General features: G+C 45.3%; 1 protein-coding gene and 1 pseudogene across 2 annotated transcripts in view; both read right to left on the minus strand.

The window, feature by feature from the left end:
* Window positions 1–20735, minus strand: part of LOC142592630 (ninjurin-1-like) — a 112315-nt gene that overhangs the window by 34906 nt on the left and 56674 nt on the right. Inside the window, exon 1 of one of the 2 annotated variants that reach the window (XM_075704174.1) lies at window positions 3401–4156. The exons of the other annotated variant lie outside the window; for it this stretch is intronic. Coding sequence (XP_075560289.1) covers window positions 3401–3436 — 36 coding nt within the window. The 5' untranslated portion in view covers window positions 3437–4156. Of the gene's footprint in view, window positions 1–3400; window positions 4157–20735 lie in introns of those variants that run through there. 2 annotated transcript variants of the gene reach the window in all.
* LOC142557877 (uncharacterized) lies at window positions 6389–11007 on the minus strand (annotated as a pseudogene).

Consider the following 20735-nt stretch of genomic DNA (forward strand, 5'->3'; position numbering starts at 1 on the left):
AACACGGTATTAGAAAAACTTTTTCATGCGATACTCAACTTCTTTGTTTCACTAACGATTTGTTCACCACCTTAGATCAAGGATTCAATATTGACTGTATTTTTTTAGATGTTGTCAAAGCTTTTGACACCGTATGTCATAACCTACTTATCCATAAACTTAATCAGCTTAATATTGATCCAAGTGTGTTGTCTTGGATCGAGAAGTTTCTTTTTCTAATCGAACTGAATATGTCACAACTAATAACTATTCATCTGCTTTGTCAACAGTTACACCCGGAGTGCCCCAAGGCTCCGTCTTGGGGCCTTTACTCTTCTTGATTTATATTAATCCTCTCCCTAACTGTGTAACGTCATCATTAATCAATATGTACGTTCGCAGACGATTGTGTAATATACCGAAAGATCACTAAGCCTGATGATTCAGACAAACTGCAAGGAGATCCTTACAATGTATCCCTCCGGTCTAATAAATGGCTCATGAAACTTAACGCTAGCAAGTGTAAATCGATGCGCATACCACGTACGGCCAGCAATGGCAGTCAGTGCGGATATGTACTGAATGACACTTTATTATACGTTGACACCCGCAAATATCTAGGCACTCACATAACTAATGATCTGTCCTGGAATATTCATATTATTAATATTACTGCTAATGCTACTCGCATGTTAGGATGTCTTCGTCGTCACTTTTCCTCCTTTCCGACTTCGGTAAAACTGACACTCTGCAAAACCCTAGTTCGCTCAAAACTAGAATACACATCTGCAATTTGGGATAACAATCAAGCATCACTCACCGTAAACCTTGAAGTGATTCAAAATCGAGCAGCTCGCTTTATTTTATCTAACTATTCCCGCCATTCCAGTGTTACATGTATGAAAAAAGCCCTGAATCTGCCAGATCTTTCTTTACGCCGCGAATGTGCTCGCCTTTGCCTATTCCACATGGTGGAATAGGCATGCTTGACTTGATAAAAATGACGCCTCGTGTGAACGTGCCCAAGACGCTCATTGCGTTTCCTTTGATGCATTCACGACAGGCGTCATTTAAATCAAGTGTGGGCTTCAATTCAAGATGCATTTTTGAATACAGGAGTAAGAGGCTCACTAGAAAGGAGTATGTTTCGATGCAAGAGCACCAACATGTCGCCGAAACCTTGGGCCGCCAAGAAAACGCTTTCAAAAGACTCTTCGTGATGCCCGGTGTGGTGCTGGTCATGAAACCGTGGCAAGGACAGACAAGTGGGCAGTTTCACATGCATATTTGCGTCGGTTATCACTTTCACTGCCTTGTAATTCGAGCAAAATGGCTAGCAATTATTTTTCATATCCTCTATCTGAAAGGCGCTTATCGTCACCGTTCTCGCAGTTTTCCCGAAAATGATATACAGCTGTCTACCGCTGGCAGAGCGGCAACGTGACGCAGAACTACTTGAAAAACGATAACAGCTAAAATGGTTTACATGAAAACAGAATTCCTTACTCCGTAGAAATTGAATTCCTTGACTCCAGCCGAAGCACCAGGCCGACAAGCTAAACCACCCAAGACACATACATGGAAGCTGGAACAGGCGCGGCTTTACTGATCGTTCAACCTGGCTTGCATTGTTCAGCTTTATGTCAGTGTTGGCGCAGTTGTTACATGTGCCTACGTACATGCCTATGTACGCGTGTGTGCCCGTGCGTGCAACGCGTGTATGACAATGTGTTCCTTTCGAAACAATGCACCGCGCCATGACCTCTAGGCCTTAAGCTTTATGCATTCGGTTCAAGGTCATGGACCTCCAGGCATCAATGCTAGCTTGATTCTAGCTACAGATAACCTTACGCTGCATGACGGAGTGCATGTAGACAGACTACTGTGCGGCCGATCAGACTGACTAGCGGGACTTGACGGACTAAATTATTAATTAATGACCAGACTGATTGATTGACTGGACTGGAATGACCCGAATGCGCTGACCGAACAAGGGACTGAGGACCAACCGAGAGACTGATCGACTGGCTGACTGACTGCATTGGTCTTACCATACCGATTGACTGAACTGAACGGACTGATCTTTTGATTGGACTGAATTGATTGTCTGAACAGCTGACTGACTAGACTTGACTGGATTCACTGGACTACTGACTGACAGAGTGACTGCCTAACGGACCAAACCTGACTGACGACCAGCTGACTCAACTGTCCGGATGGCCGCCTGACCGACCGACTGAACTGTTCGGAATACTTGCCTAACTGAAAAGACTGACTGACTGAATGTGGCAAATCAGTTCTGCGGAATCCTGCAAGGTGGAGGCACAGCCATGAAAGGGAACATTGCCATCCACTCTAATGTAGCACGAAGCTACGAAGGAAACCCATGCGAGTTTCTCCGAAAGAAATCTACACAGTTGAAGATGCACCATCCCACTTGGGGCAAGAAATGCATTGTTGATCCACTTACTTTTTTAATGTGTAAGCTTTCTTTGGCCAGTACCCCAGCCCTGTCACCCGAAACGTGTAATGCGTTGTATCTGCACAAAAATTCGTAATTTGCAAAGACATTTCATCCTTATAGTAATGTAAATGTAGATGATTGCTAGATTTATAATATTAATTTAAACAAAAATCACAATATCCACAGAGGTACATAGGGCTCCTTAGAAAACGCTGGAGAACCATATAATAGGAGTGGACCAACTGAAATTTGGGGTTGGGCCGCCTTCAAATTTGGATGTGGGCCAACTGAAATTTGGGGGTGGGCCTAGTTAAGTTTGCGGCTGGGCCAACTTGAAATTTGCACGTGGGTCAAGTTAAATTTGGGGGTGGGCAAACTCCAAATTTCGGGGTGAACCAACTCAAATTTTAGGGTGTGCTTACGCATACTTAGACAACTCCAGTAGAGTCTCTGCATTATTTTTAACAAAACATCGTTTCCTGCAATAAAGCACAAGAGTAACCGGAACGCCCATGAATTTTGTCACACATTTGGGAATTATTAACGTGAAACTGATATCATCGTGAAAATGTGTTTCAAGTGAATACGGCTTGCTAACTTAAACGGCTGTAATTCGTAAATTGATGTACGTGCGTTAATCTAACTGTTTGAATAGTTAATTAAATATTGATAATAAGTCGATTATGTATTTCGATTTCCCTTGAAAGTAATGTGCAGTTCAAGGACAGCACATGCTATCCAGGACTGCAATTATGCTATCACCCACAGGTGATATTTAAACATTCTGTATATTAACAAAAAAAAACACGTTGAGTCACGCTGTATTGGAGGGCTACGCAATAGGTTCGAGCACATGGTAAAAGCAGCTGGCGGTACAGGGAAATATAAGCCCACATATTACAATGACGCGCTGGTTAGAAATATTTCAAGAATAATAACGAAGGCAATATTGCTTACTCCATTCACCATTGCTGGGTTGACACGAGTGATCATCTGATGGATAGAAACTCGTTGTTGTTTTTTTCTCAGCGCTCCCTTCTTCCGCGAAGTCTTCGTTTTCTATCTGGCACAGGATATAGTCGCCCCAGGCAGTGATCCACGCCGACTCGCACGAGTGAAGCGTATCACAGGCGATGAGCCCACGGTCCGGTTGAATCGAGGCACACACAAAAAAAAGAATATTACAAGGGCTACAAGTCCTACAGGACCAGTTAAGGCAACGCCGAGGGTTGAGAACGCAAAACGTTTAATATGCTGCTGTCTGTGGAGAAAACTGCCGGTAGGCCAGAGAACTGTTTCGTGTCCGTATTTCAGCGCACACCGGAACAAAGAGATAGCTGTTGTTGAACGCAATAATAACCGCAGTAACCATCCGTGGGTCAAGGGATGCGTATTCGACGCCGTCACTTCACAGCCTCTGAAGCAATCAAAAATAAAGCACGGTGGACGGCGACGTTTGCGGCAGTATCCACAGCAGTCACGGCATTGAACTCCAGTCGTAAGGAACGCTCTCGCAAAGATCTTCACCGGGCAGCCGTCGGCCAAATCGAGCGGCTCTCTGGTATACAGCGACAAGGTATACAGCACCGCTTTGGTGTTAACGCCGGCACCTTCTCCCTCTCGACGTCATTGTTTGGGCGATAATGTCCCGTAATTGATGCTGTAGTGAGCTGGTGCGGCCCTTGGCGCCACAAACACGCACGCACGCGCGAGCAGCTCGCGACGGCTGTGCGGACGTGCCAACGCCGTGGGTTACCATGACAACGGATTTTGGTCGGTCGCTCGAACGTGAGTGAATGCCACCGCCCCTACCCGTTTTTTTTTTTTCGCTTTTAGCAATAGACTTTATCTTTGCATAGCAACCACCGATCGGTCGCATGTGCATTACGCTTGCTCGAAGGTTCGCGCTGTCCGTTTTTGCTAGCGTTTTGTTGTTTCAATTTGATTTCGGCCTGGACCGCCTTCTACGGAAGAAACACATCATCAAGTCAGGTGCGAAGGGAAGAGTGAGAGGAACCACTGTTGCGGAAAGCGTTACAAATAGTGCAGAAACTGGAGTCGTGACATCAGTGTTTGCGCCGGCATAACGCCTAGCACCAAGCGCTTCAAAGACTTGCTGTTACCGCACCTGGAACCGCGTCAGCGGAAAGCCCATACTGAACGTTTATTATTTGTGAGTTTATGCGCAGTCACGGCCGCGCATTTGAGAACACTGTTAGGTAAACAAACTTAACAGTGATCATAATAAGCAGAATTAACTAAACAATGTATTCTGGGCTTGCTCGCTGTCAGTAAACGTACTCCATTTTTTTATTGAATTTTAGGCTTCTTTTGCAAAAACCACCACTAATTGCTGTTGAAATTGTATCTCGACTAATGTGTTTAACTTGACTTTCTTGTGAACAATCCGCGAGCTTGATTTTATTTTTCGTTACCCGCCGTGGTTGCTTAGTGGCTATGGTGTTGGACTGCTAAGCACGAGGTCGCGGGATCGAATACCGGCCACTGCGGCCGCATTTCGATGGGGCCGAAATGCAAAAACAACCGTGTGCGGTGCATTGGGGGCACGTTAAGGATCCCCTGGTGGTCCAAATTCATCTGGAGTCCCGGAATACGACGTGCCTCATGCGCAAATCGCGGTTTCGACACGTGAAACCACCTAATTCAGTATAGCGTAGCTACGCGAGAAAGACTAGCCGATATTACGCCGACTTTTGCTACCACCCCTATACAACACAAAACTATGTTCAACTCCCTTTAAATACTTCGTGCTTGAGGCTCAATCGATCAACCGATCAAAGTTTATTTCAGTTCAGTTTCAAGCATAACTGGGGTTAAGAGAAAAAAGCAGTCTAGACAATTCGGCTAAGCTCTCAAACCCAAAAAGCAGGATATAAGATTTGCGAGAAGCAAAAATAATTAAGAGACAAAACATAGCACAACAAGCCCGATACAAGGAATACGATCTGTTTTACATTAAAGGGTTCGGTCCAATAAAACACTTCATCATGAAAAAAATAATATACACTACAATTTAGCCCACGTAAAGTCTCAAAAAGAAAGATCTAAGCATATAATCGTTGTGCACTTGAACAACATTGTGTTGTCTTCAATAAAACATTTATACAAAACATTTACACATCACAGTTACAAAAAAAATGTAGGTGAGCTGACTGACAAAGTTAACTCGGAAGAGAGAAAACGACAATGTCTAAAGGGACTGACAACCAATTTTCATGGTACCCATTCTTTTAATGCAATGGAAAGCTTACCGGTCTGAGTGTCTGATCATGAAGTGGTAACGCGGAAAATGCTGTGCAACATTTTTATCGAAATTTTTCGATCTGCAGAGAGGATGAAGTCGTTCACTGGAAGCATGCTGAAAACGGTGATAGGTGAGCGCGATAGTGATTATACACTGTCATTAGTGAGAGGCAGAGAAGTGCAGCTGTTACTGTGAGAAAGTATAGGCCTGCATGGGCCTATACTTTCCAACTCCATAGGCCTGCATTTTATGTTTTCCGAAGTATTAAAGTATTTCTGTGATAATAGCCATGTTTGCGTACTTTCCTGTCCAAATGCTTTGTTATTTTAACCAGTTCAAACGAAACAGTCGGACCGAAAGCGAAACGACGCTTTTACACGTGATTCGCAGTTCAGCGTGTTGCCGTAGCCATGCGTGCGCTTTTGATTTTCGAAGCAAAGAATAAAGCGCAAGTGTCTAATAACGTGACAACTGTAATTTTAAGCAATACTTATGTTGTATTTAATAACGACTGACTTACGTACAGTAACCTCACAGGCCACATCTGAAGTACGAATATTTCATTTCCAGGTGACGCCACTTATTGATTTTTGAGTTTTTCCTTGCCAATTTAAGATTATAATTACAGCGTGCTGGATTCTATCACTATAAATCCTGGTTACCTCATTCCCATCCAGGTCTCACGACAAATTCTGTTCAGTTGTCAGTCCCTTTAAGTTCCCACACAATTTAAGATTCACGCATTTAGTTAAAATAGATCTCAACATAATGACGCTGTAGTTAGTTCTACATCGACGTGACGCAAACGTTTTACATTATTGAGTTATGTACGGTGTTTTATGTGGGGTCAGTGTATTTTAAAAAAAGGTGGGTCATTTCGCGTTACTGCCTCTTTGTAGAAGCATGCGGGCCAGTACTCAAAACACTCGCTGTACAGTCACGCAAGCAGGGGATGGAAGTATTGGATGGAAGCATCGATAGTTCGCTCATTATACCTTACTCAAAAGGATATGCTACAAGACAACTGCATTTCTTTAGAGTAAAACCATTAGTTCCACGAAATGACGAAATTACAATGAATTTCTTTCATTGATCATTACATATACAGCGTTTTTATTATTCGTTTTGTGTCTTATTCTTCGAAACAGTTTATCTACCAACCCTTCTATGACCTCTCTGCGATCACCTATTTACTGGCAGAATTTTGTACTGAAAACGTATGGGATGAGTCAAGGCATTATGAAGCGTGTTAAGAATTATTCTAAGGGTTCTTTTTTTCTTTTGAAGTACGAGTAATCTTTATATCTTATACAGGGGTGTTACCCCTGCGCAAAAAACAATAATTTAAGTAATAATAAAAGTAAGCATAGTATAAGGTTAACTTAGTTTCACTCGGTAAAATGTGTTTATTGCGCGCCGAAATTCTAACAAACCTGGAGAGAATGATGTATACTTTATGTCATAGTAGCAGTGAAAACTATACCTAGGGAAGTAAATTCCTCAGCTGATTCAATATCAATAGCCAGAAGATGCGGCAGGTGCAATGCTTGTTTGTTGCGTGAGTGAGCAATGACAGACTTTGCCTTTGGGTCATTTATTTTTAAAGAATTGTGCTAGTACAATTAGGTTAAAGACGCAAGAACTACATTATCGGTGCCTGTTAGCAGAGTTATGTAATCGGAAGAAAAAAGCAAAGAGGTGTCGTCCGCGTCTATGAGGTATTTAGACTCCGAATGGACGTTAAATTGTTGACGTAGACATTAAAGAAGCCCTAAGAAAGTGCCTTGCGTAGCGCCATGTGTAATTCGCAGAACTCCGAATAAAAAATGACTAACCACGACATACTGAAAGCGAGAATTAAATTACGATTTATTTAAGTTAAGCGCATGCCCAGCGTGTGCTACAGGGTTCAAGCTTTGCGAAAAATAAGTGTCGTAGTTGAGCGTATATCGAACGCGTTGCTAAAGTCCACAAACACGCCTAGCCTGAAGAGTTCTGACTCAAAGTTAGTCAATATTAACTTTTTTTATCAACCAGGGCGTTTTCCGTCGAGCTATGTTTGGTGAAGCCATATTGGGCAGTCAGAAATTACTGAATGCGTAAAAGGAACACTGAAGACTAGAGCGAATAACTTATTCGAACATCACTTATTCGAACATCTTAAAAAAAAGAGCAGAAATGTAGATATAGGCCTAGTAATTCGTGAAAACATTCTAATCTTCTTTCTTTCAAATGGCTCCTGTTGCTAGCTGCATGTCCACTGCAGGGAAACGTGCACAACCAGTACAGTACTAGACGTATGTGTGTTACACATGGCACCATAAAGGATAATGCATGCTTTACCGGCCTGCTTTGTATATCATACGAAGAGTAAACAGTTAGATACAGAAATAGACATGCAGTATTGCATCAAAACTGCGAACGCAAGTATGAGGTTGAAAAGACTAACATAAATATGACAAATCGGACAATCTGTCAACAAGTGTGCATGGTACACTCAGAACAGCCAAAGAAAGTGCCAGAACAAGGAATCCTTACCATGCGCATACATTTACTGCTGAAAAGATCAAAATATAACCAGTCACAGTCTCTCGCGATCCATTTAACGTAACATAAACCTCACTTTCATGACTTGGTTAAAAGAAAGTACCGAATGCGATATTCAATCGCCTAGAAAGCTATAGATTCCAGGATTATAATTCAGATTTACATTATCATTCAGTCACAGTTCAGACAGTAACGTAATAAAGGTATCGCGGATGGCTGTTATTACACGCTATGGAATGACATTCTATCACCATGTGATGGCTATGGTAAAAAAGAGAATTTCATATATCTGGCCCTGCACAATATTTACCGCAGTTTCTATTCATGACTTGGTCTTGTCGACACATAGCGCGTCAATCTCCTCGAAGCCTGAGGGCAATAAATACGATTATCCAGTTCACACAGCTCCAAAGCATGCATCCGACCACGTAACCGAAATTAATATTTTATGTAATGCTCTTCCGAGATAATATTTTAAAAAATGATTGAAGGCGGCACGCAATCTAATAAGTGCACAAGGGGCCTCGCGAAAATACTGGCAGGCGGTCTACAGACCGACTTCACGAGGAGTTTCATTACAGCGCCGTTGTCGCAAGGAATGCCGGTAGTAGTACATTCCCTGGCAGACGAAAGAGTAACTATGGCTCGGAACATCTAGTTTCCTACTGATGTATAACTTGTTCCCTCACCACTTTCTTGTTTTTTTTTTCTTATCGATGCCAATTAATCAGTTTAACCTTGGAGAAAAAGACCAACTCCAATAAAATCTCACTTTCGCCAAATTTGTTGAGTTGTATACTCTACTAAAGCAGTCTTGACAAAGCCGCAGGGTCCAAACTTGCATAGTTTCCTTGTTAAGCAGCCTCTAAACAGCACTGAAGCAGACGTGTGCCCCTAGTGGAGGTCGCTGCGGGAAGCCGACCTTACCTGGCAGGTCAAGCCGTGCAGTGACGCGGTCATGCGTCGCTTCTTACCAATGGTAATGGCGGCGTTTCTTTTTTTGCCCTTCCGTTCCAGTATCAAAAAATGGCTACTTTTGCGAACTTTTACAGGCTATTTCGCTCGCATTTCAAACTTTGCATGGAGGCTCCTCTAAATCAAAACTATATTAAAAACTAGGCTATAGTAAAGCTAGGCTTTTTACACGGTCAAAAAATTTTGTTGCAGTTGGCCTCTGATCTCAAAGGTTAGGATGATGTACAGTAAGAACAGCGCTGAGAAACCGCACCCCCCCCCTCGCCCCATCGCCCAAAAGAAGTAAAAAAGGGCGCTGACAAAATTTACAGTGTAGACCGTTGGAAAAGAGTTTATGTTTGGTAGTCACACTTTTGAAGTCACGCAAGAGTGCTGTGGCAATTTATAACGAACTTCTTCATCCGTACAATATTATCCCGATCGTTGGTTTACCTTTCTTCTTCATAGTCTGCATGTACTCATCGTGATGGTGGGCTCGTTTGGGGTTGTCGCCGAGTCATTCGAGCTCAATAAAATGCTGCCCTAGCTGCTGTCGCGTTCATTTATCTAGGTCAAGTGTAGTAAAAGGGGTCCCCGGATAACAGGAAGGACATCATCAGACGAACGTAAATGGGTTGGAGCGCATACGGCAGGCATTTCCCAGTCATGAGGATGCTTACTACTATCAGAGTCCTTCCATGTTTTTGGAAGCACTCAACAACAAACATGGAAGGACTCTGCTACTATGCTTGAAAAGAAAAGTGAAAGTGTGCGATCATTGCATTCTTCGATCATCATTACATATGGGGCAGAAACGCAAGGGTAATAAAGGAGGACCAAAGACTACACAGCGATTGATGGGGCGATTATTATTAGCGTAATTATGTCAGGAACAAGATGAAGAAGCTTTGGATTATAGAGCAAACGGGGGTAGCTGGTATTCTATGGTTGAGATTAAAAGGAGGCAACGGAGCTGGCACGCCATGTGACGCGTTAAACAGATAACCGGCGGTCCTTAGTGAAACAGAACGGGTGCCAGGAGAAGGGAAGCAAAGTCGAGAATGGCTGGTGCGATGAGGCAAACGAACGCAGCATAAGGGTCGGCTGACTCACGACATGGGTGATTGGAGACGAGTGGAGGGAGAGTCTTTTGAGCACATTCACACCGGCGATTGATAGAGGTAACGCGACCGATAGCGACAAAGGCGCGACTCGCGGAGGCCGATGTTCACATCGGTAAGTGCGACTGCCCGTCGCCACACCGAGATGTATATCGATAAAGCCGCTCACGCCTGCTGGCACCTCAGTCGCCACTTGTAAAGTAAGCGTCAGTGTACACAGACGTCCTGTACATGATTGTTTTAGTAGCTTGCGACTGCAGTTACCCGAGTGAAAAATCGAACAGCTGAACGGCTGACCAGTCGCTTTTCGACCATTCACTCGATCTGCGACAACATGTCGCGCGATCTCTGCAAGTCGCTGCTGTGAATGAGCCTTCGTCCTGCTAGTATAGCAGGTGGGATGTAGTCCTGCAGCGGACATAAATGCAGCTCAATGACATACTGCAGTCAAGCGCTCGACATTCGCGATGAACAGCACCTATGTTTCGCCAGCCAGCAACGATGTATTTCCACAGCCGGGCGAAGCTATCAGTTGTCGCCCCGGAAAAAAGAAAGTCCATTGTTCGATGCACGACGAACAACGGGCTGGAATCAATCGCACTTCTGGTTCCCCAGCGGCACAGCCTGTACGGCATGCAAATGGCATCCGTGCGACGATTGCACGAGAGCGTTGCCATCGTGAGTGGCAACACGCACGCAAAGCAGTGGCGCCCCTGCAAACGAAAGCGGCGCGAGCCACTTGTTGAGCACCAGTTTTTAATTCGCTGACGGCGGAGGTTCTAAAGGTACAGGCACGCATGTGAAATAAGTGCCCCCACGTCAAAGGACAAGACATAACACGCCAAAAGGGTTCACGAAGCTACTTTTCCACAGAGCAGGGATGCAGCGTTGGAGCTCAATGGGTTACGCAGTACTTTGTTGTTGTTGTTGTTTCATAAAGGGACAATAAAGATATATCCTGTATCAGGACAAGGGAGAAGATCAATGAGCCAGTTGTTATTTGAAAAGACAGATATTCGTGGGTCCGCAACATTCATATGGGGACGAATTACCAGCCCAGCTGTTAAGGATGCATGCATAGGCTGCATACATTATGAAGTCATGCATTTTTTTTATTACAGCGCCACACTATACGCCGACACAAGCGCTGCCGCTTTTACCGCGCCTGCCATGCATCTGCCGCAACCGCTGCCGCAGCCGCGCCGGCACCTCCGACGTGCGTGACCTTACAACCACAGAAGCCCAGGCAATGTGCACAGGCGCCGTCGGCACATGCTTCCCCCTCTCATTATTCGTCAAACAGGATTTAAAACAAATAAAGTGCACGCAGGCCAACTTGCTACAATAAGTGCACTTTCTAATTAATTAAGTATTTCTCTTACAATTTCGAAATTATGTGGTTCAATTTGGACCCAGGCTATTAAACTTATCTTTGGAAGTTGGCGGGGTGCTTGAAGCCTGCTTCACCTCCACCGCAGGTCGGCCCGGTATCGCACTATCTCCAGCATCGGCGCACACATTCCTGTCGCCTATATGGACGTAAGCCGGCCAGCGCAGCCTTACCTCCTCCCCCCCCCCCCCCACCTTGGAAACGCATGCGGGGAATGCAAACAGGCATTTTGCTGTAAAAAATGATGGCAGCATGTCGGCGTTGACGTAAGCGAAAGCTTACAATTTGTTAAGCCAACAGTTTCCAGAATGGAACTATCCTTGTCTGGGCGGGTTGAAAGTTAGAAACTTTCAGACTATCAACTTTCAGGTCGCCGAGCGTAATCTTCGCGGGACAATATGATAAGACACGCGCACAGGCAGGAAACCCATTGACATACAGAAGCCACGCGAGGCGGAAAGCATCACGTTTGCAAATGTTCGGACTTCCTTCATACACCCAGTTTCGGTATCGGAGCTACAAAAGCCGAATTTTTCGTAAATGGATGCGTAATACCGTTTTCAGAACGGCTTAAGTTGTGTTTGCCTCCTCGGCGCCCTCCTACAATACCATCACTGCAGCGTTTGGGCTGTTCGACCATCTAGTGTCCGGCATGCTGAAAAAACGAATATCAATGATAACATCCTTACATCGGATAATTTCTGTGTTTTAAAACTATTTCCATTAATAATGATACCATGCATGGTATAGAGGCAACGCTTTAAAATATGTTGTATAAGTACACGCTACTAAAGTTCTTCCAACTCTTCGAACGAAACAGCTTCGCTGGAAATTGGGTTGTGATTATGGGTGGTCGCACAAACCTGTTGTTTGTATTTTGTTTCACTTCAGTCATATTTGTTATCGTCATCCTCAGCCGACGCGCAATATCCCAGAAAACAAGGTGGCGCGGCTGCTTGCTCGTAGCAACAGCCGACAGCTAAGACGTCGTGTTGTCAACCTAACGCGATTGCCCGTGTCGCAGCAACCCCGTGTCGCAGCAAATCCGGTGTCGGCGAAGTTCTGCATGAGCAAAAATTCCCGTACATATTTAGGTACATCTACATGCCACGCCTCCCTATATGACATGCGGTATATGCGGGTAATGTTGTCACACCATTCTATCGATAAAGTTGTTCATACGTTGTGTTACATACAAAATTATTGCTCGGAATTTTGAGATGGACAGCCCACAAACAAATATCATGAAACAACACACCGACAGCGCATGCCTTTTATGGTAAATCTTCTCAGACGCTATTAGAATACTAGAAGTGCGAAACAATGACGGAAACCTGGAAATGATGTAATTTTCTTCCAGGATCGGCCCACGCAAGAGGCCGCGTTTCTACCAGAACGCTGGCTTTTGTGCATAGCGTTCGCTGCAAGCTTTTCGCGGTAAACGTTACGGTTACATGCGCTGCCGTTGCCGGGAAGCGGGAGAAGCAGTCAGGGATCTTTGAATGCTGTCGCGTTCCACTCTTAAAGGCGAAGCTTCAGCGTCCTCCAAGTTTTTTTCTTTTTTTTTTTCGTGGTCACCAAGTCAGCCGCTGAGTTTATTCTTTGAAATCCCTGTTGAAAGCGCTGCTGTCGCGCGCATAACGGGTGCGCCCGCCTTTACTCCGCATTGTGTTTCGCGGTTTTCGCAGCAACTCTGAAACGTGAAAAGTGATAAAACCGAGGAAAAATGCACAGCATTCTAAACTGTTGAATATTACGTTTTGTAATGCGATGCACAAGTGGACATTCAAATTTGCACAATTACGCAATCAGAAACTTGGGAAATTACTTTTGATTAATTACGTAATCAATGATAGCATAAAAATTTACCAGCGTGCGCAAGGCGGCCGCAAACAAAACACCCTTGATCACATCGTTGTATGTCGTAGCACTTTTTTGTTTTGTTAAGTATCTTGGCCAACGTTATAGTCCGGACCATTCCTTGCTTGAGATTCAGTGCCCAACACAAATCCAGTTATCCCCTTCCCTTCATAGCAGCCCTTCCCAAAGCCACGCACATCCTACCTCAATGCTGAGCAGGACGTAACAAGTGGAAGCATATGGCGGACTCGCGCCAACGACCAATATGGCGCAGAAATGGTTGGTCGTACGGCTCCGACGTCCATTCACACAGACGTGAGGGGCCTCCACTCCTAAAGGGACACTCAAAGTGAGCTTTAGCTCGGAGGCTCCAGTCCAAATACATAGGAAGGAAGAGATCAATTTTCTCGACTACCACTGCACCAAATTTGACCAACTTTGCAGTATTTAAAAGAAAAAGTTGATATCTAGTGAATGTACGAAGCAGTAGTTTATTTATTTCGTCCATCCTTTTTATAAAAGGTTGTTCAAGGTTACAAAGTTTCGAAAAAAAAAAACGAGATTGTGACGTTATAACTGCAACACAGCGATAAAATATATGACGATTCTGTAAACGGCCCCTAATAATACATCCAAAGCACGTAAGATTTATGCACTGCACACTGCTATAAAATATACCATTACTATGTGAGTAGGACAATTGCAAAAATCCCGTAAAGGATGCAACACACGCAGCTCAACTGCAGATTAATGTATCAGTACTGCCCGCTCTAGATGGTCTCATGGATGCAGTTTACAGAACTTCAATATCTGTTTTGGTGGTTAAAAATTTGCAAAACTCGTGCTTCCTTTTCTTTAACATACCAATTTTCGGCAGTTTTCCTGAAAAATTCTAGGCTCTGAATCGATCTTTTGCTTCCTATTGGCAACTCCGGAATCCGCTACTTGAACTGGAAACGCTGTCCAAATAAACAAAGATGGCTACTACATCTAGGTTCATGTCGGCTATTTCGCTTGTTGCTGTGGTCCCGTTTCTGTTTTGTTGCGTCGAATCGAGGAGTTCCGTGGAAGCTGAAAGCTTCCTTGCTGCCGATCACCTTATTTTGATCGGCCTCGAAGATTTCAGCGACGAAATCGAGCAAATAGTTGCGATGTGCGTGCAAACGTCCGGTCTGCCGAGCGAGCCGCATCAGATATTTTTTTAAAGACAAATAGCCTTTCGAGCTAGTCGGAGGTTAAAAACGGAAGTGCTAGTACATAGCAATCCTCCGAAAGGTGCAAGCGCTTGTTCGCGGTGTTGCTTCAATGCTACAGGTGGGATACTTGACTGCTTTCGACCTTCACAGGCACGAGTGAATGACAACCGATCGGAGCAAGTTGAGTTTCTACCATGTTTCCAAATTTTAGCGAGGCTTTTATTTTGGCAAAGTCAGTTGTGTTAGTGTAAATGCCTGACTTGGAAACGAATTGAACCACTTGTAATGGCATTTAGCTGTGTGCATGTGGGAAAGCAAACTATGGCGGCGCTACATGAGCGCAAGTCGGAAGCTCCAAAGGTGGAACGAGCCCTGTTTACAGTTGCTTCTAAATTTTTTCCGAGCAAATCAGCTTACAACTCACCGCGTTGAACGAGAAAAGAGCATCTTCTTGGATCGCTAAGCTAAAACATGCTATGAAAACGATACGTCGCTCCGCGGTATAACATGTGTAATGATCAGTTTAAGGCCATCAAAGGCAGTTATCATTCCTGCTGCCATGTCTGCACAAAAAAGCACATTAGCGAGAATATTCCTGCAGCTTAAGGCATTAGTAACATCCATTCCGGGGTATCATCATCATCAGCCTGGTTACGCCCACTGCAGGGCAAATGCCTCTCCGATACTTCTCCAACTACCCCGGTCATGTACTAATTGTGGCCATGTCGTCCCTGCAAACTTCTTAATCTCATTCGCCCACCTAACTTTCTGCCGCCCCCTGCTACGCTTCCCTTCCCTTGGAATCCAGTCCGTAACCCTTAATGACCATCGGTTATCTTCCCTCCTCATTACATGTCCTGCCCATGCCCCCCCCCCCCCCACCATTTCTTTTTCTTGATCTCAACTAAGATGTAATTACCTCGCGTTTGTTCCCTCGCCCAACCTGCTCTTTTCTTATCCCTTAACGTTACACCCATCATTCTTCTTTCCATAGCTCGTTGCGTCGTCCTCAATTTAAGTAGAACCCTTTTCGTAAGCCTCCAGGTTTCTGCTCCGTAGGCGAGTACTGGTAAGACACAGCTGTTATACACTTTTCTCTTGGAGGGATAGTGGCAACCTGCTGTTCATAATCTGAGAATGCCTGCCAAACGTACCCGAGCCCATTCTTATTCTTCCGATTATTTCCGTCTCATGATCCGGATCCGCGGTCACTACCTGCCCTAAGTAGATGTATTCCCTTAGCACTTCCAGTGCCTCACTACCTATCGTAAATTGCTGCTCTCTTCCGAGACTGTTAAATATTACCTTACTTTTTTGCAGATTAATTTTTAGACCCACTCTTCTGCTTTGGCTCTCCAGGTCAGTGAGCATGCGTTGCAATTGGTCCCCTGAGTTAGTAAGCAAGGCACTATCATCAGCGAATCGCAAGTTACTAAGGTATTCTGCATTAACTCTTATCTCCAATTCTTCGCAATCCAGGTCTCTGAATACCTCCTGTAAACACGCTGTGAATAGCAGGAGGGGCATTCCGGGGCAGAAAGCTATAAATGACCAAAAAGCAATTGAAGCTTAAGCGTGCATCACTGTAAGTCATCAAAGCGCCTGCCTGAAAAAGTACACTCCGCGATTTGAAATGCCAGCAAGATGTTTAAAGAAGGCGGCCTGAGTGAAGTGTTCTGAAAAAAAAAAAACAACGGTATAGTATCGGTCACCTTTCCCCAATGCAGAAGTTTCTTATCAATGTCACACTCCGATGCGCGTCGTCTGCTTCTTTACAGAAGCAATGAAATCATATATAGCGGTCTTACCACCGCGATGACACGTATATAGTACACAACAAAAGTCTTTCGGTATCTGCTTTTTGTTTTCATTTTTCGGGACTGTGTGTAGCGGCATCACGACGATTTGAGAACTACGAGTCATTCAGCGCATGCGAGAGGAAACCCTCTTTCGCTTCAAGCCTGAACTTGGATAGGCTGTTTTCCGCGCGGTAGCTAGGTGGCGAGCGTTTGCTTGGAGTCGCGAATAGTCAAATGCAACAAAAATTCAAATCGGTGCAGCGGGTATTTCATGAACGCGTCTCTGCGTTTTACATATTTGAGCAAAGGACATCGGAGTTGCCGTCGAGCGAAAGCTTCCTCTCAACAGAAACACAAAATCTGTTTAGACTGACAAAGTATTATTCAAGAACTCTTATATTTGTCCTCTTTGCGATAACAGGTTGATTACCGGAAGAGAAAGTGAAGGATAGAATTCCATTGTTTGAATTTCGCGCCAGAACGCCTGCATCGAGCCGTCATTGTGACGGTTCATATTCCAATGCATTTTCCCGTACTTGGCCGCGTTGGCTCCGTGAACATTCCTGAAGTTGGTCATGTTCAGTTTTTGACTTCTGTAGAACTATTCCATCGTTAACGATATACCAGTCCCCCGAAGACGTCATTAAGATCAATGACGTCACGGCGAGCTGTTGTGGGAACTCCAGAGCAGCGTCGCCCCGTGCCTTTTTTCACGCCTCTTGTGGCTTACCAAGGTAGTAGTGTTTTTGGTACCGCAGAAGGGTAATCTACAAATGCAGGTGAACTCATTTTCCATTCAGTGTCGTGCAACAGTGTGTGTGTGTGTGTGTGTGTGTGTGTGTGAGAGAGAGAGAGAGAGAGAGAGAGAGAGAGAGAGAGAGAGAGAGAGCATGCATGCGTGCGTAAAGTTCACGTGTCCCAGATTCACGTAATAGTTCTGTGGAAACTCGGAAGGTGGAGAGGAGTAATTAATAAAGGGAAAATGAGACATCCACCCAATCGTAGCACTTGCTAAAGTAGGATACAACTTTAAAAAACAGCAGTTGGCAACCAAGGCACACGAAGGGCGCGGGATTCTTAATCTGCCAGCCAATCACAGAAGCAAACAAGATCGTCGTCATGCGACCAGTTCAAAGTGGCGTCGTACTTGATACCTCCGGAGAGTCAAGTGTTCTTAGTCTTTTCATCAGCGGAAGCGACAAGGTGTGCAAGAGTCACGGTCAAAGTGCTTGAAGTCCGACCTTTTCATTCTTCAAAAGTCTGCGGCACAGTTCATTTCACTGCTGACCTCGTTTTATTCATGAAACTTCACTGCCAACTGAAGTGGAACTTGACAATAGATAGTTGCAGCGAAGCATGCATTTTATTTCAATTGAATAAAGAATTAGGCTGATTTGTGGCCGTCGCCACACGCGATGGAGCCCTACACCACGCCTGCAGCGTCACTACCCCCACTTCCGAGACGGCTGAAGAAGTGACCATCGCCCTCGCCACTTTGGATCCCACCTGTCACACCATAGTGTGTGACTCTCGCTCAGCCGTTACTAACTTCAGCAAAGGCCGTATTTCTCCCCAAGCTCTTCGCATCCTCTGCCAGGCACCACACTCTAAAGACAGCATAATCTCCCTAACATGGATCCCGGCCCATGCGGGCCCTGTCCACCCACACCTCCCCAATCTCAACGAGGTCACCCACTCCATTGCGCGAGGTCTAGTCAACCGCGCCGGAGTCACTGGAGAAGAGTTGGACACCAGGGACAGTCTGACAACTTATAACGATCTCGTTAAGGCATTTCACCTCAGTCGCCGAATCTTCCCCCGCCTCACCCAAAGTTCAGCCGGGCGCAGGCTACCACCCTGCGTCTACTACAAACAAACACGTACCCTTCACCCGCCCGCCTCCACCTTATATTGCCGGACGTCTACACTACCCCCAACTGCCGGTGCTGTGGAATTCACCCGGCTACGCTTCCGCATATGCTATGGGAGTGCCCAGCACAGTACACCCAGACTAACACCACGACTCTCTCGTCGAGGTTGCATGAGGCTCTGCGGAGCTCCGCCCTCGACGACCAAACCTGGGAGACCCAGCAAGCCCGCGAGGCGGCGGCGAGGCAAGCCCTCGACGTCCCTTCGTGGGAGGCTTAGGCCCGGCCATCATAAAGTGCTGGTTCTACAATAAAAGTTTATTCCTCCTCCCTCACCGTTCCACTATAACAGACGAGTGAGCACGTATGAAATTACATCCTTATAATTTTATTTTTGTGGCTACTACCTAATTTAGGTAAGGAATGTTTGAAGTCAGAATTATTTGCAGCCTCGTGGAGGAACAGTGGCGGGCAGTTATGAGGGCACGGACGAAGACTTGAGTTGTATCCGACTATACGAAGGAAACCCATACAGGTTCCTAGAAAGAAAAGCCTTGCAGTTAAAAAATTCGTTCTGGTCCAGGACTCGAACCTTGGACCACTGCCTTTCCTGGAGCTCAGATGGGAGAGCGGCTACCCCAGAAAGGCAGTAGTCCCGGTTTCGAGCCCCAGACCAGGACGAACTTTTTCAACTGCAGTGCTTTTCTTTCAGGGAACCAGTATGGGTTTCCTTTGTAGCAATTGCTACGGTTGGATGGATGTCTCATTTTCCCTTTATTAGTCACAGATTTAGGCGACAGGCGAATTCATGCAGCTCAAACGGATTTGAGGCGGGTCCACAGGGTCGGCTAGAAGAGGCAAGTCAAGGCGAAGCGAGCTGGCGGAATATTCAATTAGGGCAAAATGAGTGGCGAGAAAATCCTAACCGAGAATGAGTTCGCGAGGGCAATGCTCAATGACGGTGAACGACGGTGTTTCTCTCAGCGATGCCGAGTCGGGCAGAGCACATGCCACAGTCCCTCTGTCAGCGACTCGTACGGCTCGGTTCGGGGCAGGCATCAGAACTTTTTTGAGCTGATGGCGAATGGTAGCACTCATAATGCACACATGTGCCCCGGCGTCGATGAGCACACGGGAACGTTGTCAACGAAAACGTCAAAAGCTTCTGGTTCATGGGTATGGTCAAGAGAGGATTTCGTCAACACAACTCCACCTTGAGTAGCTGCACTGTCTAGTTTTCTGGTCAGGGGCGCTGTGAATCGGTTGAGAATAATGTCACTGGAACCTTCAGCTGAGAAGGAGCACGGTGAGGCGCAAGCTGACTAGATTGACGGCGGGAGGGCGAAGGGTGCAGCGGGGTCTTGTCAAAGGTAACATGAAGGGTTGGTCATACAGGGAGCAAATGAACGAACTAGAAGGAGGAGGGCGCACGCGGTCGGCAGATGAATAGCGTGTCGGAGAAGTCCAGTGGCTGCGGTGAGCGATGCACCCGACGAGTCGGCAGTTAAAACATGTATCAGCTTTTCATCTATAATGGTGCGACATTCGGACGGGTTGCATTGTCCATTAATAAGAGGTGCGAAGTGGGTAGAAAAGAGGTTCAGAGCGCACGGGACGAACTAAGGGAAGACAATCATTTGACCATTCCTGGCGGAATTGTTAGTTACTTTTCCAGTAACTTTTGTGCTTCAAATGCATCAAACAGTGGTTTCCTTAAAGTAACTGGAACCCGTAATTACTTTGTTTTGCGCTAAACAAAGTAATTATGGATTCGCACCAATTAGCCTGTCAACGCATGGTGCTGAGTAACTAGAGCGCCAATGGATTTCGTCGGACACATTGAAAATTAAATCTCTGAACTCGTGTTGTCCAGAGAATTCGTTCCTAGTGGATTCGCCGTGCGAGCTCAGCGGTTATAATTCATAGATTGAGATATGTGCCGTAACATAATTAACTAAAATGTTATTTAGCATAATTAAATTAATTATTCATTGAACATTTTGATTCCTCATAGCATTAATGGCCGCCTCATCGAGCAATTTGTAGATCAAGGGTTATAATGGTGCTATCTGCCATAGGTAATCTTTAAAAATTTGGCGCAGCCAGAAAGAACATTCTATATATATCAAAGCGCCAGCGCTGCCACCTTTCTGAACTATGTGGATATGCATAGGAAGGCAGGGCAAAGCTGCGATTACCTGTACGTATTATTGCCGTCGAAGAGATAGATAAGGAACGACATCAAAGTGATAGATGTATAACAGTAGGCGTGCACGAGGGTATGTGTAGTCG

This window comes from Dermacentor variabilis, chromosome 9 (assembly GCF_050947875.1).
Source record: "Dermacentor variabilis isolate Ectoservices chromosome 9, ASM5094787v1, whole genome shotgun sequence".
Classification (NCBI taxonomy): Eukaryota; Metazoa; Arthropoda; class Arachnida; order Ixodida; family Ixodidae; genus Dermacentor; species Dermacentor variabilis.